The 21,449-nt window shown below is 43.8% G+C and overlaps 1 protein-coding gene across 8 annotated transcripts in view; it reads right to left on the bottom strand.

Annotated features, from left to right (window-relative positions):
* Positions 1 to 21,449, bottom strand: part of CMSS1 (cms1 ribosomal small subunit homolog) — a 364,144-nt gene that overhangs the window by 8,325 nt on the left and 334,370 nt on the right. For 6 of the 8 annotated variants that reach the window (XM_073307651.1, XM_073307688.1, XM_073307703.2 and 3 more), the window contains 4 exons: positions 15,572 to 15,643; positions 12,528 to 12,657; positions 8,606 to 8,665; positions 5,106 to 5,208 (listed from right to left, as the gene is read on the bottom strand). In XM_073307651.1, coding sequence (XP_073163752.1) covers positions 5,106 to 5,208; positions 8,606 to 8,665; positions 12,528 to 12,657; positions 15,572 to 15,643 — 365 coding nt within the window. The remainder of the gene's footprint in view (positions 1 to 5,105; positions 5,209 to 8,605; positions 8,666 to 12,527; positions 12,658 to 15,571; positions 15,644 to 21,449) is intronic. The other 2 variants (XM_073307667.2, XM_073307677.2) reach the window with 1 other exon arrangement.

The raw sequence follows: 21,449 nt of genomic DNA, 5'->3' as shown, positions 1-21,449 counted from the left end.
CTGCTGTATCCTCACTCTGGTTTTCACAAGTTACAAGGCCCTAGGAGCGTCGGGGCAGTAGCAGCACCTCAGCACAAAATTAACAACTGCTGGATAGGAACCAACTAAGGAGAAGGGTCATGCAGACACCACATCGGTCGTAGAGAAATGAGAGAGAAAGGAAAGTGACCCTACAACAGGGTGGATCAGACACAGAACGGTTACTGGGACATACAGCAGGATGGGATAGAAGCTGGGACATGATCTACATGCCAGCGAAACATGGAAAACAAAAACAGAGCCCACAAAATCTAGAATCAGCGATTGCAAAGGGAAAGAAAGCAGGAGAAAGAAAAGTACATGAGGAACCAGAGATGAATAACTGTGCAGCTAATATGACAGAGGAGAGAGGGAAACTCAGACTTTTTCTGCTCCACTCTCCCAACAACAGGGAGTGTGGAACGAGACTTCCGCACACAGTCAGTTACTGAAGGACTTTCCATCCCAAAGTGAGGGAGTAAGACCCCTGTCCACATTGGTGACAAAGGAAAGAGATGGCAGAGACAACATCTCAGTTTTGCATTGTGATGTCACTCTACTAGCACAAAGCCCAGCCTTTTGAAGTCAGCAGTGAGGTTAGCACAGCATCTGAGTGAAAGACGAAGCTTGGGCTCCCTTCCCAGAAGGGACCAGAGACTTCAGCACAGCAGGAGCAAAGTGACTGGATGCACCATCTGGTGGCTCAGAGAAGTCCTTATGAACAAATAAGTTCTGTGTATGAAGAATGAGTGTGTGTGTGCTGACAGGTGTCTGTGTGCAAACAGGGGGAAAAGTTCAGAGAAAATACTACATCAGTGAGGCTATGAAGATGTGTTCATAGTGCGGCTGCAGCTGGACCTTGTCCTTGTAAAACAGCATATAGGGCGGCTCTGAAGTAAACACCCTGATCTCAGAGACCACACAGGCAGACTTTATTGTGATCAGGAAAGAAACTTTTCAGGGAGCAGGAAGCTAGAAGCTTGAAGGGAGGACCCCTGAGCCACGACAGCATGAGGTTGAGGTCCCAGTGAGGGACGGGAGCCATGACATGCAGGTAGAAACTCTCCAGACCTTTCAAAAACCAGACTGTCATGTCATGAGCGAAGACCAACCTGTCCTGGAGCGGAGGGTGGAAGGCCGAAATAGCAGCCAAGCGAACTTCGACTGATGACAAGGACAGCCCTTGGAGCTTGAGGTGTAGAAGATAGTCCAGGATCACCTGCAGCGAAGCCTGCTCAGCCAGGATACTCCAGGCCAAAGTCCAGCATGTGAACCGCTTCCACTTGGCCAGGCAGGTCGCTCTGGTGGAGGGTTTTCTGCTACGCAACAAGACCTGTTGGACACAGGCTGAGCATTCCCGTTCCTCCACATTTAGCCATGTGGAAGCCATGCTCTCAAGTGCAGCGATACCAGGTTCAGATGCAAAAGACTGCCCTGGTTCTGGGACAGCAGGTCTGGCCAGAGAGGAAGCTGCAGCGGGGCGGCTACTTAAAGGTCCAGCAGCGTGCCGAACCAGTGCTGCCGAGGCCACACAGAGGCTACCAGGATCACCTTTGCCGTGTCCTGTTTGATCTTCATAAGGACCTTGTGAATTAGCGGCACCAGCGGAAAGGTGGACATCAGAGCCCCTGACCATGAGAGCAGAAAGGTGTCTGACAGGGAGCCCCTGTCCAATCTCCAGAATGAGCAGAACACGTGGTATTTCCTATTCTGACAGGATGCAAACAGGTCCACCTGGGGAATCCCCAACCTCCGGAAGATCCCACTGACTGCCTCCGGATAGAGCAATCATTTGTGGCGAGACAAGAAAGTCCTGCTGAGGTGATCTGCTAACTCGTTCCTGGCCTGGGCAGATGCACGGCTACCAGATGAATGACATGCTGCACAAAGAAGTCCCAAAGGCTGAGAGCTTCTTGGCAAAGGGCCGACAACCTGGCTCTGCCCGACCTGTTGATGTAGTACATGGCAGCAGTATCGTCTGTCAGGACATGCACCACCTTGCCCTTCACGTTGGACAGGAAAGCCTGCCAGGCCAGGTGAACCACTTTGAGCTCCCTGACATTTATGTGGAGGGACAGATCATTCCATGACCAGTGGCTTTGTGCCACTGGTGCCGTTGGTTGCTGCTCCGAGGAGGTGGCCGAGGAATGGAATGATGGAGGTATCGTCAACACAGGCATGTCTCACGCGCTCCAGTAGGGCCATTGGCCTTGCTGCCACAACGGCATCACGGAGGTCGACGCAGCCTCAAGTGCCCAATCGCACCAGTGCTGTCGCAGTGAGGGGCTGAATTCTCTTTCTGTACGAGACGAATCATCTTCCGGTGAACATGGAGGGACCGTAGAAGAACGCCGTAGTGTCTGGTGGCTAACTGTCGCCGCAGGAGACCGGTGCCTCGAGTAGAAGGATTGGTGCTGGGACCGGGAAGATTGGTACCGTGACGGAGACCACTCCCACTGTCTGGGAGATGTGGATCTGCGCCATGGAGACAGCCGGTGGGAGGATTATTGGTGCTGCCAATATGGTGACCAGTGCCTTCCTCTAGGCAACCCGCGTTGAGAGGGAGGAGACTGCGAGCACAATGCTGGCGATCTAGGATGGCCTGCAGAAGACAGAGACCTGGAGGGTGGAGACGGAGAGTGCTGACTTGTCTCTGGAGACTGGCATCGTTTGCCTGCTCTCTGCAGGGGTCTATATAGCTGGCTTGCACTCGCTGAGAGCCTTTGCCGTTTCCTAGGACACGTGGTGCTGGTGGCGCTGGTAGAGGCCTCTGCTCTCTGGGCGCCAGGAGGGCCTGGGAAGGTGTCAGCCCTACCACTAGTCTGGGTCCCCTACCACTTCCTGGAGTCAGCGGCGGATCCCTTGGGGGACTAGGGGGCCCCCAGTCAGGCAGGTGGCCCCAGTGGTGGCTGGCGGTCCAAACTGGGTCCTCTTTCCTTCTTTCTCGGTGCTGGGGAGTCACTCTTCTTCAACCTCTTCTTAGGCACTGGTGACGGGGAGCAATGCCAGGCAGAGCCCAGTGCTGGGAGTGTGCTGCACACCAACGCCGAGGTGCTTGGGGCAGAGTCTGGCTGGGAAGGCTCGGATGCTAGGCGGAGAGCAGCCTCCGTGAGAAGAGCTCTCAAATGGATGTCTCACTCTTTTTGAGTCCTGGGACAAAAGTTCTTACAGATGTGACACTTGGTCCTTCCCAGGCTATTCCCCCAAGCACTTGAGGCAGCTGCTTTGGGGGTCACTCACAGGCATAGGCCTGTTGCAGTCAGAGCATGCCCCACCTTGGGCAAAGTCCCTGCTGGGACGCTATCGCTAAGTAACTACTTACTAACTACTGTATACAAACAATTTACAAGGCCTTAAGGCTCGGAAACTGAAGTAGAAGAACTGCTAACCCCTGCCAGGTAAGGGAAAGGCACTCCAACTAACCACCACGGGCGGTAAGAATGAACAGAGGGCATAGGGCCGGCAGCGCCTAATATGCTGACGCGTGAACACAGCACTCAGGGGACACCACAGCCAACCCAATGGATACCACTAAGGCAAAAATCTCCAACGGCCACACACGTGGGCACGTGCACACCTAAAATAGAATCAACATGAGCAAGCACTCGAAGAAGAACATTCATTTATTAAACAGCATGTATCCTGATAAAAAGCAATAATGTATAGTGCCCTGTTCTCAAATACATATGTTCATGATCTTGGCATCTCTGATGTTGGCAACATTGCCAGGAACAGGTCTTGGGTCACGCTGCTCAAAACTGGCAGAAACCTCCACACATCTCCCTCCCAGTCACCAGCAAACATTTCCCCCAGCTCTCATAAATATGATGCAAATTAGAACTAACAGAGAGAATACAGGGCAGATGACCCACACCCCAGACAGTGTATGTCACACGCCTCCCTCCCTTTAGCCTACCAACAACACAGTCCACAGACATCAGCAACTCTGTGGGGACTGAAATAGCTCCTTGCTCCTGTCCAGATTTCTACTCTATGGCTTCATGAGCTAGGGAAACAGGCATTAGGGCTGGGTTCACCTAGAAAAACCGCTAGTACATCCAGAGTGTCTAAGCTATGAGAGGGGAAAAAATGTTCCTCGTACCAGTCTTGCAAACGGAACTGGATTTGTGAAGACCCTGGCTTCATGGAACAGCCAATATTTTATTACCACAGTAGTAGTGTCACAGTAGTTAGTATTTTTTTTTAAGGCCCAACTAATGAAGTTAGGAAACTTTCATCCTTCATTGGGGGAAAAAAAGAAAAAAAAAAAAGATTCTAGCTCTCATGGTTGCAGAGAAAAGTTTGTACATGTAACCATAGTGCAGCCTAAAGGCTCAAAACCACAGAAGACAGAATTCAAAATAAAGCTTATTCTCTGTAAATCAGTCATTAAGGAGTGACAGAATCACACCTTCCAGAGCAGGCCTAGTATTCCAGGCAGGTGAAATCAGGACATTACACAGACCAGTGAATCGTGACCCTGGGATGCAGAGTCACAAAAGCTAAGTGGGGTGGGGATGTGAGGGACTGAAAATTTTATTACAATCTATTATTATTGCTACATTTTCTTTACTCTTACTTTTATAGTAAATGCAAGGGAGAGGGAAGTCATGGAAAAAACTGGCTGTGAAGAAGGGGTTGCCAACCTGAAAAGACTGAGAAACACTAACCCAGGCCAGACACATTGGTCTCCACAGGGGTCGCAGAGCACTGTGTTTCTATTGAACTTTGTCATCAAAATGTCCTGACACTGCACTCAAAATGATAGTGTTGAGCTGTGCATCTTTATCCACTTAATCTGTTCTTAAGTGTAATAGGTTGTATGTCTTTCTAAGAGCAACTATGCTTTAGTCTTGGTTTGTAACAAAAACAGTAGATCTATGCAGCTGAGTTATTAAGTTCTACTTTAGTCTAAACCAAATACCACAGTACCACGGTTTGGAGGAGTGAAGGATATTGCATCAGTTGAGTCAGTAATTTTGTTGGCTAGCAAAGGACATTGTCCCGATTTTGCCTTTATGTCTAGGGTTCCAGGCAAAACCTCTGACCAGGTGCCAGTCTCAACATAACATTTGCTTTCAACATACTTAATGAGCTCCAAACAACGGAGAGCAGAACTGCAGATAATCAGCATCAGCACAGACTTCTTCTCCTTGTGGTTTTTACGAAGTTTTGCCCATTTGGGACAGACTGCAACAAGAAATACAAAATACACAGAGAAAGCTATGACTTAAATACATATTGCCACGCTAAATTATATAAGTACATGATGAATAGCTGCCTGCCGAAAGACTATACTTATGGCACACTACTTCATAGTCTTAGTTTGTAAAACATTAAGATATTTCCAAAAAATTAACAAACAAAAGGTCTCATGTACCAAACAATGAAATATGATTACCAAATAGGTTACATTAGAAAACAGGTTACATAAGGGTCAAAATGCAGCGACTGTTTAAATATGCGCAAATCCATTGACTTCATTTGACCCTAAATTTGCAATGCAATTTGATTTATAGTAGTGCTTTAATAGAGAGAAAAATTGTTAAAGGGGATACATTTATTGCACCTGTACCACAAGGATGTAAAAGCAGATCTAGTTAACCAGGACATAAGAGAATAAAAATTCTCATTACTAATTTCAATAGCCAGGGACAGGTAGAAATGGTACAATAAAATTAAGACAACATAATTAGGCCTTGTCTACACTGGTGGCAGCGTACAGGGTACACATAGCTACACCAAGCAGTGAAAAATGCAAGCTGCGTCCACACTTTTTGCGATGTGTAGCTACACAAAGCAGTGAAAGGCTCTGGCAGGGGGGAGAGAGTGGGGAAAGGCTCCAGCTACATGATGTTTCCAGTGCATTTTCCTGCTGCCTCCCCATTGCCAGAGCCTTCCCACACTGCCAGGAATCTTTCACTGCAGCAGGGAAAGGCCCCAGCAGCGGGGAGCTGGCAGAGCCTCTCTCTGCTCCCTTGCCCCTTCTCCACTAGCCTTTCACCACTGCCAGAGCCTTTCCTTGTGGCGGGGAAAAGCTCCAGCAGCAAGGAAACAGCAGAACACTGCACTGCTCAAGACAGCAGTGTAGACAGGGAGGCACTGCTTGGGCACGTAGACAGTCGTGTAGGGCATATGCCATAAGGTTCTGGCATGTCTTTACTCATGTAAAGCTCACCATCTACACCTCTATTATTTATACCCATGCAAAGGGGGCGTGCATTGTATGTACTCTGCACACTACTGTAAGCATAGACACAGCCTTACATATTTAACCAAGTGTGGTCAAATATTAAGAAATATTTCTCAAATATTATTTAAAAGCAAAACTAAAATATTTTGATGCAAAATAATAATCTTGCAGAATACAAATATGCAGAAACATAAAAGATGTAATATAACTGAATTTATGAATATTTCAAGGGCAAGATTAATTTTAATCCTTTAAAAAGTGGAAGTTAAATCCTAGTGAGGAAAATAGAAAGGAGCATAAAATCTGGCTAAATGAAGTGTAAAAATATAATTAGGCAGGCCAAAAAAGAATTTGAAGAACAGCTAGCCAAATACTCAAAAAGTAATAGCAATTTTTTTTTAAGTACATCAGAAGCAGGAAGCCTGCTAAACAACCAGTGGGGCCACTGAATGATCGAAGTGCTAAAGGAACACTCAAGGACGATAAGGCCCTTGCGGAGAAACTAAATGAATTCTTTGCATCGGTCTTCATGGCTGAGGATGTGAGGGAGATTCCCCAACCTGAGCCATTCTTTTTAAGTTACAAATCTGAGGAACTGTCCCAGATTGAGGTGCCATTAGAGGAGGTTTTGGAACAAACTGATAAATTAAACAGCAATAAGTCACCAAGACCAGATGATATTCACCCAAGAGTACTGAAGGAACTCAAAAGTGAAATTGCAGGGCTACTACCTGTCGTCCGCAACCTATCATTTAAATCAGCTTCTGTACCAAATGACTGGAGGATAGCTAACGTGACACCAATTTTTAAAAAGGGCTCCAGAGGTGACCCCGGCAATTACAGGCCGGTAAGCCTGACTTCAGTACCGGACAAACTGGTTGAAACTATAGTAAAGAACAAAATTGTCAGACACATAGATGAATATAATTTGTTGGGGACGAGTCAACATGGTTTTTGTAAAGGGAAATCATGCCTCACCAATCTACTAGAATTCTTTGAGGGGGTCAACAAGCATGTGGACAAGGGGGATTCAGTGGACATAATGTATTTAGATTTTTAGAAAGCCTTTGACAGGGTCCCTCACCAAAGGCTCTTAAGCAAAGTAAGTGGTCATGGGATAAGAGGGAAGGTCCTCTCATGCACTGGTAATTGGTTAAAATATAGGAAACAAGGGATAGGAATAAATGGTCAGTTTTCAGAATGGAGAGAGGTAAGTAGTGGTGTCCCCCAGGGGTCTGTACTGGGCCCAGTCCTATTCAACATATTCATAAATGATCTGGAAAAGAGTAAACAGTGAGGTGGCAAAATTTGCAGATGATACAAAACTACTCAAGATAGTTAAGTCCCATGCAGACTGTGAAAGGCTACAAAAGGATCTCTCAAAACCGGGTGACTGGGCAACAAAATGGCAGATGAAATTCAATGTTGATAAATGCAATATAATGCACATTGGAAAACATAATCCCAATTATATATAAAATATGATGGATAGTTCTCTAAAAACATTCACTCAAATGTTCAGCAGCAGTCAAAAAAGTTAACAGAATGTTGGGAATCATTAAGAAAGGGATAGATAATAAGATAGAAAATATCATATTGCCGCTATATAAATCCATGGTACGCCCACATCTTGAATACTGCGTGCAGATGTGGCCGCTCCATCTCAAAAAAGATATACTGGACTTGGAAAAGGTTTAGAAAAGGGTCACAGAAATGATTAGGGGTATGGAACGGCTGTCGTATGAGGAGAGATTAATAAGACTGGGACTTTTCAGCTTGGAAAAGAGACGACTAAGGGGGGATATGATAGAGGTCTATAAAATCATGACTGGTGTGGAGAAAGTAAATAAGAAAGTGTTGTTTACTCCTTCTCATTACACAAGAACTAGGGGTCACCCAATGAAATTAATAGGCAGCAGGTTTAAAACAAACAAAAAGAAGTATTTTTTCACATAACACACAGTCAATCTCTGGAACTCCTTGCCAGAGGATGTTGTGAAGGACAAGACTATAACAGGGTTCAAAAAAAGAACTAAATAAATTCACGGAGGATACGTCCCTCAATGACTATTAGCCAAGATGGGCAGGGATGGTTTCCCTAGCCTCTGTTCGCCAGAAGCTGGGAATGGGCGACAGGGGATGAATCACTTGATGATGACCTGTTCTGTTCATTCCCTCCAGGGCACCTGGTATTGGTCTCTGTTGGAAGACAGGATACTAGGCTAGATGGACCTTTGGTTTGACCCAGTATGGCCGTTCTTATGTTCTTAAGTGGGCAGATATGCATACTATCTTGTGTATATCATGAGGATTTTACTTTCTCTTGAATACTGCTCTAAAAATTTTTTTTTTATAAATAAACTCCACACTCCTTGCGACCAATATTTTACTCACTTTCCTTCAGGTATGAAGAAAAACTGTGGGTGAGGTCATTGGCTGGCAGGAAACAGGAATCTGAAACAATAAGAGACAAAATGTTTTTGTTGATAGATGTGCAACAGAATAATTTAGTAGATTCATAAGTTTACAGTACAACACTAGGTATATCTATTAAATCTTTCTTGGATTAAATCTACCAGTAATGCTTATTCTTTGAAAACTATGTGGATTGCCCTTTGGAAAGGCAGAGTTTTGTGGTCCCCACTACGCAAACGCAATGAGCTTGTGAACTGGTTAACTGAATCATGGTAAAATCTATCAACACAATTTTAATGACCTCCTCAATTATCTGAATGTTTTTCTCCCCTCACCCACCATAAATATAGCATTACACAACTGACCACATACATAATGGAGGGTTTTCACATGCCTTTGTGGCATCTATCAGAAGCCACAGCCAGAACCATTATGATTTTTTGGACCATTGGTCCAATCTAACATGGCAAATCCTACATTCAGGAGTCACTAAAACAATCAGGATTGTATAGAATAAAAGTAAGATGTGGGTCATCTTCTTATCAATGGGGTTACTTTTCTCTCTGGACTTTCACATTGCACAACTCTGTAAATTATGCTCCATCACAGTTATATAAATATTGACATGCATTTTAATTCCCCATCCTCACTAGAAGGCTCTCTGCACGACACTGTCTCTATCCCAGATATAAAGCTGCCAAATTTTACCCAGCCGCTAATCTCCATTCAGTTAGACCAATAGCTGTCAATGGCCATTAGTCTCCTCCTTTTTGTGAGGACGCACAAACTCAGAGTTTTAACACAGACTTCCAGATGCACCCAACCACACCATCATTATGCTGCATGAAACCTGGCACTCCAGGAAGCATGTCTTTAGGAGGAGTATGTTTAGTAATGTGTCTGTAATCATGTAAATTAAATATTTTTTTATTCTGACAATGATAAAACTATTGGATTAAAAAAATCTCTCTGACCATGTGTTGTAAAATACCTTATGTGTTAGTTAAAGGCAATTTGGTGTCAATCTGAAAACCTTAATGAGAGGACACAAAAGGTATATGCTTCCACATGATTTGTGCCAAGTATCAAGAATGGGCAGTTTGTTTCTGATACTGTAACTGTGGTGTCCCCTAGAATTTATTTTAAAGTAGGATGGCACAAAATTCTAGCCTGAGGTATTTCAGAACGACTTGCGCTGAATCCCAGACCAGAGCTGCACTTGCCAGTTTAACAGCTTTCCTTCTGTTTGTCTCTCCTAGTTTTAAATAATTAGTATTAAGTGATCATGAGAAAGCATTTTGATTGTGGATGCACGTGTAATTATCAGCATGTTACTTGTCCAAACATTAAACAGAACATATTAACACCTCAATCTATCCGCTAACAGGTTTTGGACCAAATTAACCCCAGCAGCTACCTGTTGTCAACTGATCCCCAGGCACCTGACAGGGGAATCACTCAGATTCAAACAAAGCCGAGGCTATGTTATTGCTGCCAACCTCACTCCACCATTTCTGACAGCGTGAATGTGAAGGCAGACTTAATTTATAGCTGGAGCACAGCAGAAGCCCTGCCAGCTAAATTTGCTGAAGGAAGCTGCTTTCCATCATTGCGCTCTGCATGTGGTGGATTTTCTATTGCTGCAATCTTAGGTTTTTACCACTGGAATTCAGAATCACTTCCTAATTGTTTACTTAGGGGCTGGTGTCTAAAAGGAGGTGAGGGTGCTCAATACCTTGCAGGATCAGTCCCTGATTTATGCATTTGGTTTTCTATTTACAAGATGCACCTCCCCTGCACTGTAGGATAAAGCACTAAGGTTTCAACTGCAGTTTTATTTCCAAAGGTGAAGCTATCAATTCTGAATGAGTCCAAAGGGCAGCGTAGAAAAGACTTTACAGGGAGTAATTTCACAGCTCTAAGTGTCTATTTTTGGTGCTGTCCTATCTTCAGTCCTTCAGGGTAGTTGTGTCATCTATCTTTGCCATTATTTGTACTAATGAGGGCCCAGCCAGTCTGAATACAGTAACTCATATTAATGACTTAATAATGCTGAATAATTCAGAGAAAGATGGAGAAGGACGGAGTTCTTAATTCTCCAATTTCAAAGGGAAACTAAATACATGTCGTAGGTCAATGACTATTTTCACCAAACCATCAGAACTGGGATGTTAACAGTACCTTAAAACCTCCAGAAAGGATTAAAACCGCATAACCACAGCTTGCAGCAGCCCGAAACCAAGTTGGCTTAAACCCGAACATCTAAGTTTAATATTTTGCTAACACAACTAAACAACTTCAAGTAGATGCCCTCTGTTCTGCCCAGTGAGTTGATATGAATGACTTGACAGCTACAGAAGCCACCAACCCCTTCGGCTTTGTAAGCTTCCAAATCTCCCTTCAAGAAAAGAAAGAAAAAAACAACCCAAGACCCAATCCATATGGAAATGGGTTGCTTCACTAGCCTAAAGGCCTTTCTTAATAGGAAAGTGACAAAGTATTGTTATTTGCACAAAACCCTATGGGTTTAGAAGTACAGAATGTAAGTGCTTCATAGCAATACAGAGGATGAAAGAGACTTCTCTGGTTTTTAGGATGCAACGCAGCAGGATGGCAAAACTCTCCCTTGATTCAAGAAGAAAGCTAAGCTGACCCTAGAGAAAGAAAGGAGGATCACGTCTCTGCATGAAGCTGGGAAGAGAGTGCAGTTACCTAGAAAGACAAGCTTTGAACAGTCAAAAACAGAGAGTGCAGCTTGGCTGAAAGGATCATAGTGGGGCACAGGGCACAAAGAGTTCAGTGTGTATCAGTGGGATAAAACGAGAGCCAACAGACTTGTTACTGGGGCCCTTTTGACTCTGAGTATACAATATCAATACACAGGCGCTCACAGTATCTTCTTATATAACCTAACAACAAGAATTAATGCTACAGCTTGGGCTCAAAATAAGGAATCATGAAATTTTTTAAGCTAAAGCTTTTAGGGGTTAAGGTAAGCTACGCCAGGGGGTGGAGGGAGGAGGAGAAGGCCTCTCTGTCTAAACCAAAAAGAAAATTGTAATGATTTTTATTACAAGCCCCCTCCCCTCCACTTTGACAGCACTGGAAAAGTGGATTTTTATTAAACCTCCTTCCCCCCTTCACATTGACAGCACTGGAAAACTAATTCCACTTTATTCGTAGAACAAAACGCACAGCAGTGCAGTTTCCTCTTCACCTCAAACCTTTAGTGGGGTGAGATGGGAGTTCAGTCTCCATGCCCTACCCATTTTATCACTGGGCTCACCAGTCTCTCTCCAGTCAGACTGCCAACAAGCAACCAGTTTAGGTACAAAATCTGTCCACTAGGTCTGAAGGACTAAAGCTGCCAGCTCATTTCATACAGCTCACCAAAAAGCCAACAGGTGATAAGAGCAGTATAGTCAGCATTCCATAGCTAATTCAGAATGGTGTCTGACTATTCTTCCTTCTTTAGAATTTATTGCAGCTCAGGTGAAGCCTTATCTTAAATGTCTGAGTACAGCGCCACTAACCACAGGAATAAGACTAATCTTCCTGGCTCTCAGTAACTTGAAAACCATTACTTAGAAATCCCTGCACTTCTATCAAAAAAAGAAACTTCCTGAAATTAATGTTCTGCAATGACTGGATATGTTGAAACAATGCTTCCTTTCGTTTCCTTAACTGCACCATTTAGAAAACAAACCCACTTACTTACCCACCAAAAGAACTCACAACTCATTTTAAACACCATAGCAATACCCTACAAGAAAAAATTCTCATAAAACCCCATAGAACTCAGAGATCTGGATTAAGAAGCCCTTTAGTTCCTAAAACAGATGAATCCCCATCCCCCATGCAGAAGGAAATGCACAATGCTCTTTGATACAGCACATTTTACCTGGCAGTTTTAACTCTTCTAGTTCAATCACTGAACGTTTAGTACCGAAGTGTTGATTAAGCAGCTTTTGTAGGTCTTCAGGGACACCTGGTTTTGGAGATGATTTTGCAAGAATATCAGAAATTTTCTTCTATAAACAAAAGTAAGAAAAAAAAAGGAGATGTAAGGCATTTTCAATATGGTGTTTGCTATTTGACAATCTAACGATAATCTGTAAGAGTATGTTTCTTCATAATCTTATACAGGTGAAACAGAGTCCTAAAGTCCTTATAATTGGGCAAAACTCCCATTGCCTTCATTGGGAGTGAAAATTTCAGAGCTGGGTCCGCAGCCTGTGAAGTAAAAACAAAAACATCTTTACTGTGTACCTCTGTTATGCACTTTACTGCAATACTGGGATTTTCTCAAAGATTGTGTTGGGGGAGGAGTTGGGTGATAGGTTTTTTAATGTATTACTTTATCACTATTGCCAAGTCTCACAAATGTGTCACAAATCTTACAATAATAGGTGTTTTTCTTAAAGCAACAGCTAGAGGAGTCAAGAGATTACTGAAGAATCTCAGCTCTCATTTAAATGTAAAAGGTAAACTTGCAGCCCAATTGATTGCATAGAATAGTTTGGAAACACAACTAGAGAATAGCCTAACAGCTCAAAAACCAACAGGCAAAGAAACCCCCCCAAAATATTTATATGAAATGTTATTGCTTTTAAACTGATCGTGATTCTGGGGGGCCTAGTTCATGATTTTTGAATGACTGCGGTTGACAATACTTCTCTAGAAATATCAAGAATTAGGGTTCCCAATTTTGATTGGATGTATTCCTGGAGATTTCATCACATGACATAATCATGAATGGAAGATTAATCTTTGATTCCTGGAGACTCTGGGCCAATCCTGGAGGGTTGGCAACCCTCTCAAGAATACCAGGCCCTCATTTCCATCTGTTTGTTGGAGGATCTTGGCAAGATCTTTCTAGGACCTGGATGGTGATATCTCAAGAGGCTGAAACCTGAGGTACAGTTTTCAATCTCCAACTAGGGGACAGGAGCAGGGATACTGGGTTGTACAGCATAAGGACATGTCAGCAGTTGAAATTTCAAGTGCATTATTATATATAAACACTTTGAGACTATTTGCATACATCATAAAGGAGAATGAAACTTTTTAAAAATTCTGAGCAGCCTACCTTTAACCAGCAGTCATGAAGATGATATTTTATAAATAAAGCCTACATTTAGGGCTTGATTTTAATCCCACTGAAATGAGTCAGAGTTTTGCCATGCTTTGAAATCATAATTTCACTTTCTAAATTAATTAATTAAATGAATGACAAGGGAAGAGAACCTGGGTCCCTCTTTATTTAAATGATCTTACTGCTTTTAAAAACAAGAGATTTTCAAGCAGAGAAGGCAGCTTGGCATGACAGAGGGTATTATAATATGGACAACCCTAACAGCCAAACTGTGAACTCCTTATTCCTGTTAGTAACGTTACTCGCTTGAGCGATCCCAGCTAACTGCTCACCAATGGGACTAAAGAGATCAGAACCTGGCCCTAAGAAAGGTCTTGAAAATTTTTTGTCCAGTCCCAAAACATTTAGGCCCTGAACCAGAACCTTTTGAAAGCACTGGGAGCATTTGCAGCCGACTTTGGCACAAGCCCTTGCAGTGTCTATGTGATTTCACTCAGTGAACAGCAGTAATTCAAGTTCCATCCTGATTCGGTAAAATTTTCCTGCTGTGTAATGACTGCAAGCTGGGCCACTTTTTGGAGATGTTTTATAGAGAGTAATTATCTAACAGATAATAACCCAAGAACAACAAGACTCATTCTGCTTAGTACCACGGGATAATTGGCGTTTCACTGGCTCATTACGTCATTCACTGACTCACTCAATTCCTTCTGGAAAATTATGGTTCTCTTGAGGAAGATGCTGATGTTAACGAGAAATTCCATAACAGTCAGTTCAAGGACACCTGATCATACTCTTTTTCTTCAAGGAGCGCTCTGGGAAAATGTTCTTCACACAGGAAGTTTTATTATTTTTCCTCCAATCCATTCCAGATGCTTAAGGAGCAAAGGGTTTTATTTGACTTTATTTAATTTATTTATTTATTTATAAAAGAGAGAGAGTCATTAGTTTCAGACCTATATGTTAGTACAGTATGATAAATTCTTCATGATGATTATTTGACAGGTTATGTGTACAGACTTAATGGCATATTACCACTGAAAAAAAAAGATCTAACTAAGCCTCTACTGTTTGCATGAAAACTGGAGGTTTATTTTAGGTCCAGTCACCCATTTTCATCATGGGACACATTTGTTTTGGCTGCAGAGAAAGTGATGTGGTTATTAACGCCAGAGCTACATTTAAGGCAAAATCCTCCCATCTGCTGGGATGTGTGCAAGGTCTAACATGAAATTAAAACCCTGTGTACCTGCTCTGTGAGACAGCTCAGCATTTTAGTCTGTTCAGAAAGACAACACACTTTGTGCTATATAATCTCCACCAGGACTGTGGAGGGTCCCCCTGGGGACAGACATGGGTCATGGTCAGAAGGTCAATACATAGCATGGACCCCAGTAGCTATACTGTGGGGAGAAAGGGGACCAAAGCACTACTGCTCGTGAAATGCAGTAAATGCTGCAGCCTGGCTGCAAGGATGGAATGGGGTGATTCTGTCTCCCCCAATGCTCTTTCAATCCCTGCATTAATTTCTTCTAGTCAGCTTTGGACACAAGGTTGTAGCTGGGTACGTAGGTGTGAAGCAGGTATTTGACTGGAGTTGAGAAAGGTTTCTCTTCTAAGACAGAGTTGATTTTCTCTCTTTCATAAAACTGGCTGCAATGTTATGGTCCCAGTACACTACACCAAGGGAAACAAGCTTCTAAAACCATTTAAAGGACATCACTGGCATTGTGCTATCCTGAAGCTGACATGTCTTATAAAAGCAACTGCACCCTGCCAGCCCCTGAAGACCATTTGTGTTGAACTTTTAGTTGGGCGGGGGGGGGGGGGGGAGAGGGGGTTTCCAATACCTTCTTTCTCCTTTTCACCTTCGCAGTGCTTTCTTCTTTTTCCTCAGGACGAGTTAGAAAACATTCCGCAGGCTGCAAAGCACATATTGTAAAAAAAGATTCATCATGAGAGAGATTATTACCCCAAAAACCACAGAACATGATGATGTGGGGGCAGATGTTGGGTACAAAGATTCAGATACTGACAGAGAAAAAAAAATATGTATAGGTTTGGGGTAAAACTCTGCCCTGTTACAGTGGTGTAAATCTGGGGTAACTTCTGGAACTACTTCATATTCACTCTGGTGTAACAGAGAACAGAGAAAAAGCACAGAAACCTGAAACGTACGAGACATAGGCACACCGTTATCATCCGGTTTACGGCATGTTTAATACAACAACAAAAATCATAAGGAAAAAGCAAACAGAGCTTTCAAAAATTAAATACATGTAATCTCTATTATTGTGTGAGACAATCATTCTAACTTTGCCAAACAGGCCTTTGTAATAATTGGGTACAACCTGAACAACCAGCTGGTGAACTATACTGTACAGATAGGAGAGAATAACTTGAAATAATGATTTTTCTGTATTTCTGTATTTCTGATTTCCTTTCTTTTATGTTTATAATGTAACATTTTTCAAGAAATGTTTTCAAATTTTGCTTTGTGCTGTTCCTTATTTAATACCAGGAAGACTGGCTTTTTAGTCCATGAACTGTCTCTTTGGTTCATTTCTCCACACTTGTATGTGTTTAGGATGATCAGTATATGAGCACTCAGTTTGTAAAGGTGGCAAACGAGAGAGATCATGTCCAGAGGTCACAAGAAAATTAAATATAGTGGCAGCTCATGTACCATCAATGGTATATGCATAACAGTTTGAGAACTGCAGGTGTAGCTGACAGCTGGGTTTTATTAATGGGGCTTAGTCCAAACAGCTCCTAAATCCTGCCACTATGAGTGTGACTCTCATGTGGGCAGCATGTGTTAAGATACTAAATTAAAGCCAAATCATCTTCCTAACTCTAGCCAAGATTATAAATGGAGCCAGGAAAGGGAAATCTCTCTCTCATCCATTCCCCACCTCTCATCTCAGTCCAGCAGGTCACAAAGTTTCGGATCCATTATCCGTGCTGTTATCACTGTTGTAAGAGACACAAGGTAGGTGAGGTAATATCTGTTGGTGGAAGCTCTGTGTATCTCAAAAGCTTGTAACTTCTACCAACAGAAGTTGGTCCAATAACAGATATTACCTCACCTACTTTGTCTGTCTCATATCCTGGGACCAAAAGGGCTACAACAATACTGCAAACAATTATTGCTATAAGTTACTTCCATTGTGGTAGCATCTCCAGGATCAGGAGACCATTGTGCTAGATGCTGTACAAATATAATGCCCAGGCAACTCACCTCCCTGTTCCTGTGAGTTTAAGTCTTTCTCTTCTTGTGCAGACTCCCATATACACCCCACCCACAAGGCTGATTCTACCTTGCTGGCCCAAAGCAGTTTGATGAGTTTCTTGTTTTTCTCTCCCCCCTCAAGATGTATGTGTCATAGCTCAGGGCAAGTGCACCTGTATTTTCCCCTTGTGGTGAAGCAAATGCATGCAGTCTAGGCTCCTGGATTTTCAGCTGGATTCTCTACCTTTCTTAGGAGGAGACTCCAGTCTCTTTCCCCTCTGATTGGGGGTTTTGCAGGCTGCACAGTTCTTTGCCCACACTGTGAATTCTCCAGCAAGTCAGACTGACTAAGCAGGCCTGCTTTGACTTCTCCTTAGAGGAAATAAGCAGTGTAATTGCCCACAGGTAGAAGGTACCACACGGCTCTTCATGAGCAAGCACATTTATTCTTAAGCTAGTCTTATTGAAAACATTAGAGAAAAAACATATTAAAACAATAAAAAAACCTACACACATGCTAATAAGCTTACCAGAGATCATCCTAACTCCAGAAGGGTTCTGGTAGGAGTCAGTCCTTCAAAACACACATAGGAGTTTTTCTGTGGTAACAGGTTCATAATACCTTTTGCTCAGAACAAGAACATCCAGGAATCTGTGAGTCACCCCATTATACACTTTGGGCCTTTGATTTTGGGACCCTGGGAACAGTTAATCAGCAGACAAGGAGTTTCTCCTTGGGACGTAGCTTCGAAAGGTTGGATCTGGAGGTGGGAATTTGCATTCCCCTCCTTCCCAGTATTTCCTATGAAACCTACTCAACTAAAATTTTTTTCTTGTTTGGCCCATTGTTAAGAGTCCTTTGAAGCTCTCATAACAACTTCCCAGGGTTGACATTAAGTCATGTCTCCCTTTTAGAGATCATAGAATACCAGAGTTGGGAGGGACCTCAGGAGGTCATCTAGTCCAACCCCCTGCTCAAAGCAGGACCAATCCCCAATTTTTGCCCCAGATCCCAAATGGCCCCCTCAAGGATTGAACTCACAATCCTGGGTTTAGCAGGCCAATGCTCAAACCACTAAGCTATCCCTCCCCCCCAAAGCAGATACACATACAATCCCACAATAATACATAAACATTTGCATTTTTAATACAATGAACTCCCATTTTAAACTTAATTCAGTAAGGTTTGTCCAGGATATTGCAGGAAATGGCCATATCTGTCACAGTATAGACTATAGCTTCTCTCTCCATTGCTAGTCTTCCACTGAAATGTGCACAGAACCATTATTTTTAACGATTTTCCACTGAAACTAGCCTAGACTCATTTACAATTTTGTTCCACTTAGCTGCAGAAGACTCCTTTGGCAGTGGAGCCGTGTAGGCCTAGTGAGCTGATGAGCCCATGAACACAAGTACAATTTATTCAGACACAACAACTCCACACCACATATAACTGAGATGTTTGCATAAATCTAATTACAGTGAATGGCTGTGAGCTTATGTGTGTCCTTTGTTGATGGTCTGGAATCTTCAGTAGTTTAAGTATCTTATCAAGACCAAGCTTCAGACCCTTCTGCAAGTATTGTTTCTCCTACACTTGCTCATTCAGCAGCTTTTTGCAAATTGCCATTAAAAATTATTTGCATTTTTTCCTTCTGAATTGTACTGTGCAGACAACCCCCTGATTTTGACTTGGCTCCATGTACTCTGCATATTTTTGTGCTATTTTTATATGGAAGTTTTAAAAATGCAGAAAAACAGGAAATTTGTGCTGAGACCTTTGATTTATGAAATGAAATGTCATGAATTTCATGTTTGTTAATCACAGACAGAACATAAAATGTTTCCTGTGTTATGTTTCTAATGCAACATCTCTGCACGTCGCCAAGTTACTGAAAAACCAAAATGTAAAGTGAAAACATTCTTGTGTCTGAGAGAGAAAGAGTGAAAGTTTACATTCCAATTAAGCCATCCACTGAATTTGGGAGTTACTGACAAAATAAACATTTCAACCCCCTGCTTTAAAATGGAGACAAATTATTCTTTTCATTGTGGGTCTGCAGACAGTCTATGAATTAATTGAACTATCAAAATAGTCTGTGGACTGAAAATATATATGTTAATAATTCCATTAATTTCTCTCCTGACTGGTTTCCATACAGCAAGGCCACAACAAAATAGCTTCTGGACTGTAGATTAGACAGGAGTGAAGTGGATTACATCTGCAATTTAATATGCACCAGAAATGCAAAATTCAAGTGAAATACAAACATTAAAATTATAGGCACTTCTATAAACATATTGGATTAGAAAACTTTCTTGCAACAAAAAAGCTGTATGATATTGTAATGAATTTGTGGCCTCATGATGCCACATACCATTGCCACATGGAGCGTCATAGCTGCTGTGGGGCTAAAGCTCAGAACCCTCCTGCTCCAAAATCCAGGCTTCTACTCCTTAAACTAAATGAAGATCTCTGTTACCAGCAAAAGTCCTAGACCAGGGTTCTCAACCTTTTTCTTTTCTTTTTTTTTTTTTTTTGGGGGGGGGGAGGGGGGCGGGCACTCAGGCATGGGTGTAATTTGACTTCTATTTTGGATGGGCACGGGCCAGCGGGGCTTGAGTCAGCTTCACATGGCAGGGTTCATGGAGGGAGCACCACCTCCACCCCATCTCACCTCAGCAGGCCACCTACCAGTCTGGGTTGGGTAGCGGGAGGGGCAACCAAAAATTATAGCCCAAAGGTGGGGGGTTCAGCTCAAAAAGTTTGAAAACAGCTTAGGGTGCAGGAGGAGGGGTAGCTAAGGGCTGTGTGTGGGCCGGGAGGTAGCTCAGGGTGCATAGAGGGGGGTACCTCGGTGCAGGGGGGGGTAGCAAGGGGGTGTCTGTGGGCAGGTGGGTAGCTCAGGGTGCGGGGGGGTAGCTCAGGATCCAGGGAGAGGGGTAGCTAGGGGCTGTGTGTGGGCAGGCAGTATAGCTCGGGGTGCAGAGAGGGGCTGTGTGGGGGCACGGGGTAGCTCAGGGTGCAGGGACAGTAGTAGCTAGGGGTTATGTGAGGGTGCAGAGAGGGGGATAGTAGGGGCTGTGTGGGGGCAGAGGGTAGCTCAGGGTGCAGAGAGGGGGGTATAGCGCAGGGAGCAGAGAGAGGGATAGCTAGGGGCTGTGTGCAGGCAGGGAGGTAGCTCAGGTTGCAGGGACAGGGGTAGGTAGGGGCTGTGTGGGGGTAGGGGGTAGCTCAGGGTGCAGAGAGGGGGTAGCTAGGGACTGTGTGTGGGCAGGGGTGTAGCTCAGCCATGGTCTACACTAGGAGTTGAGGTTGAACTTAGCAGCATTAAATAGATTTAACCCTGCACCCGTCCACATGACGAAGACCTTTTTTTCGACTTAAAGGGCTCTTAAAATCGATTTCCTTACTCCACGCCCGACAAGAGGATTAGTGCTGAAATCGGCCTTGCCGGGTCAAATTTGGGGTACTATGGATGCAATTAGACGGTATTGGCCTCCGGGAGCTATCTCAGAGTGCTCCAGTGTGACCGTTCTGGACAGCACTCTCAACTCAGATGCACTGGCCAGGTAGACAGGAAAAGGCCCGCGAACTTTTGAATTTCATTTCCTGTTTGGCCAGCGTGGCAAGCTGCAGGTGACCATGCAGAGCTCATCAGCAGAGGTGACCATGATGGAGTCTCAGAATTGCAAAAGAGCTCCAGCATTGACCAAACGGGAGGTACGGGATCTGATCGCTGTATGAGAGGGGAGAGGAATCCGTGCTATCAGAACTCCGTTCCAGTTTTCGAAATGCCAAAACATTTGTCAAAATCTCCCAGGGCATACAGAGGCCATAACAGGGACGCGAAGCAGTGCCGCATGAAACTTAAGGAGCTGAGGCAAGCCTACCAGAAAACCAGAGAGGCAAACGGCCGCCCTGGGTCAGAGCCCAAAACATGCTGCTTCTATGATGAGCTGCATGCCATTTTAGGGGGTTCAGCCACCACTACCCCAAACGTGTTGTTTGACTCCTTCAATGAAGATGGAGGCAACACGGAAGCAGGTTTTGGGGACGAGGAAGATGATGATGACGAGGTTGTAGATAGCTCACAGCAAGCAAGCAGAGAAACCAGTTTTCCCGACAGCCAGGAACTGTTTCTCACCTTGGACCTGGAGCCAGTACCCCCCGAACCCACCCAAGGCTGCCTTCCGGACCCACCAGGTGGAGAAGGGACCTCTGGTGAGTGTACCTTTTTAAATAGTATACATGGTTGAAAAGCAAATGTGTTTAATGATTAATTTCCCCTGGCATTCGCGGCCACTACAGCTACTGGAAAAGTCTGTTAACGTGTCTGGGGATGGAGCAGAAATCCTCCAGGGACGTCTCCATAAAGCTCTCCTGGATGTACTCCCAAAGCCTTTGCAAAAGGTTTCTGGGGAGGGCAGCCTTATTCTGTCCACCATGGTAGGACACTTTACCACGCCAGGCCAGTAGCACATAGGAATCATTG

The sequence above is a fragment of the Lepidochelys kempii genome, chromosome 1 (genome assembly GCF_965140285.1).
Source record: "Lepidochelys kempii isolate rLepKem1 chromosome 1, rLepKem1.hap1, whole genome shotgun sequence".
Classification (NCBI taxonomy): Eukaryota; Metazoa; Chordata; order Testudines; family Cheloniidae; genus Lepidochelys; species Lepidochelys kempii.
Note: the sequence above shows the minus strand (reverse complement) of the source record. Positions and strands in the feature narration are given on the sequence as shown.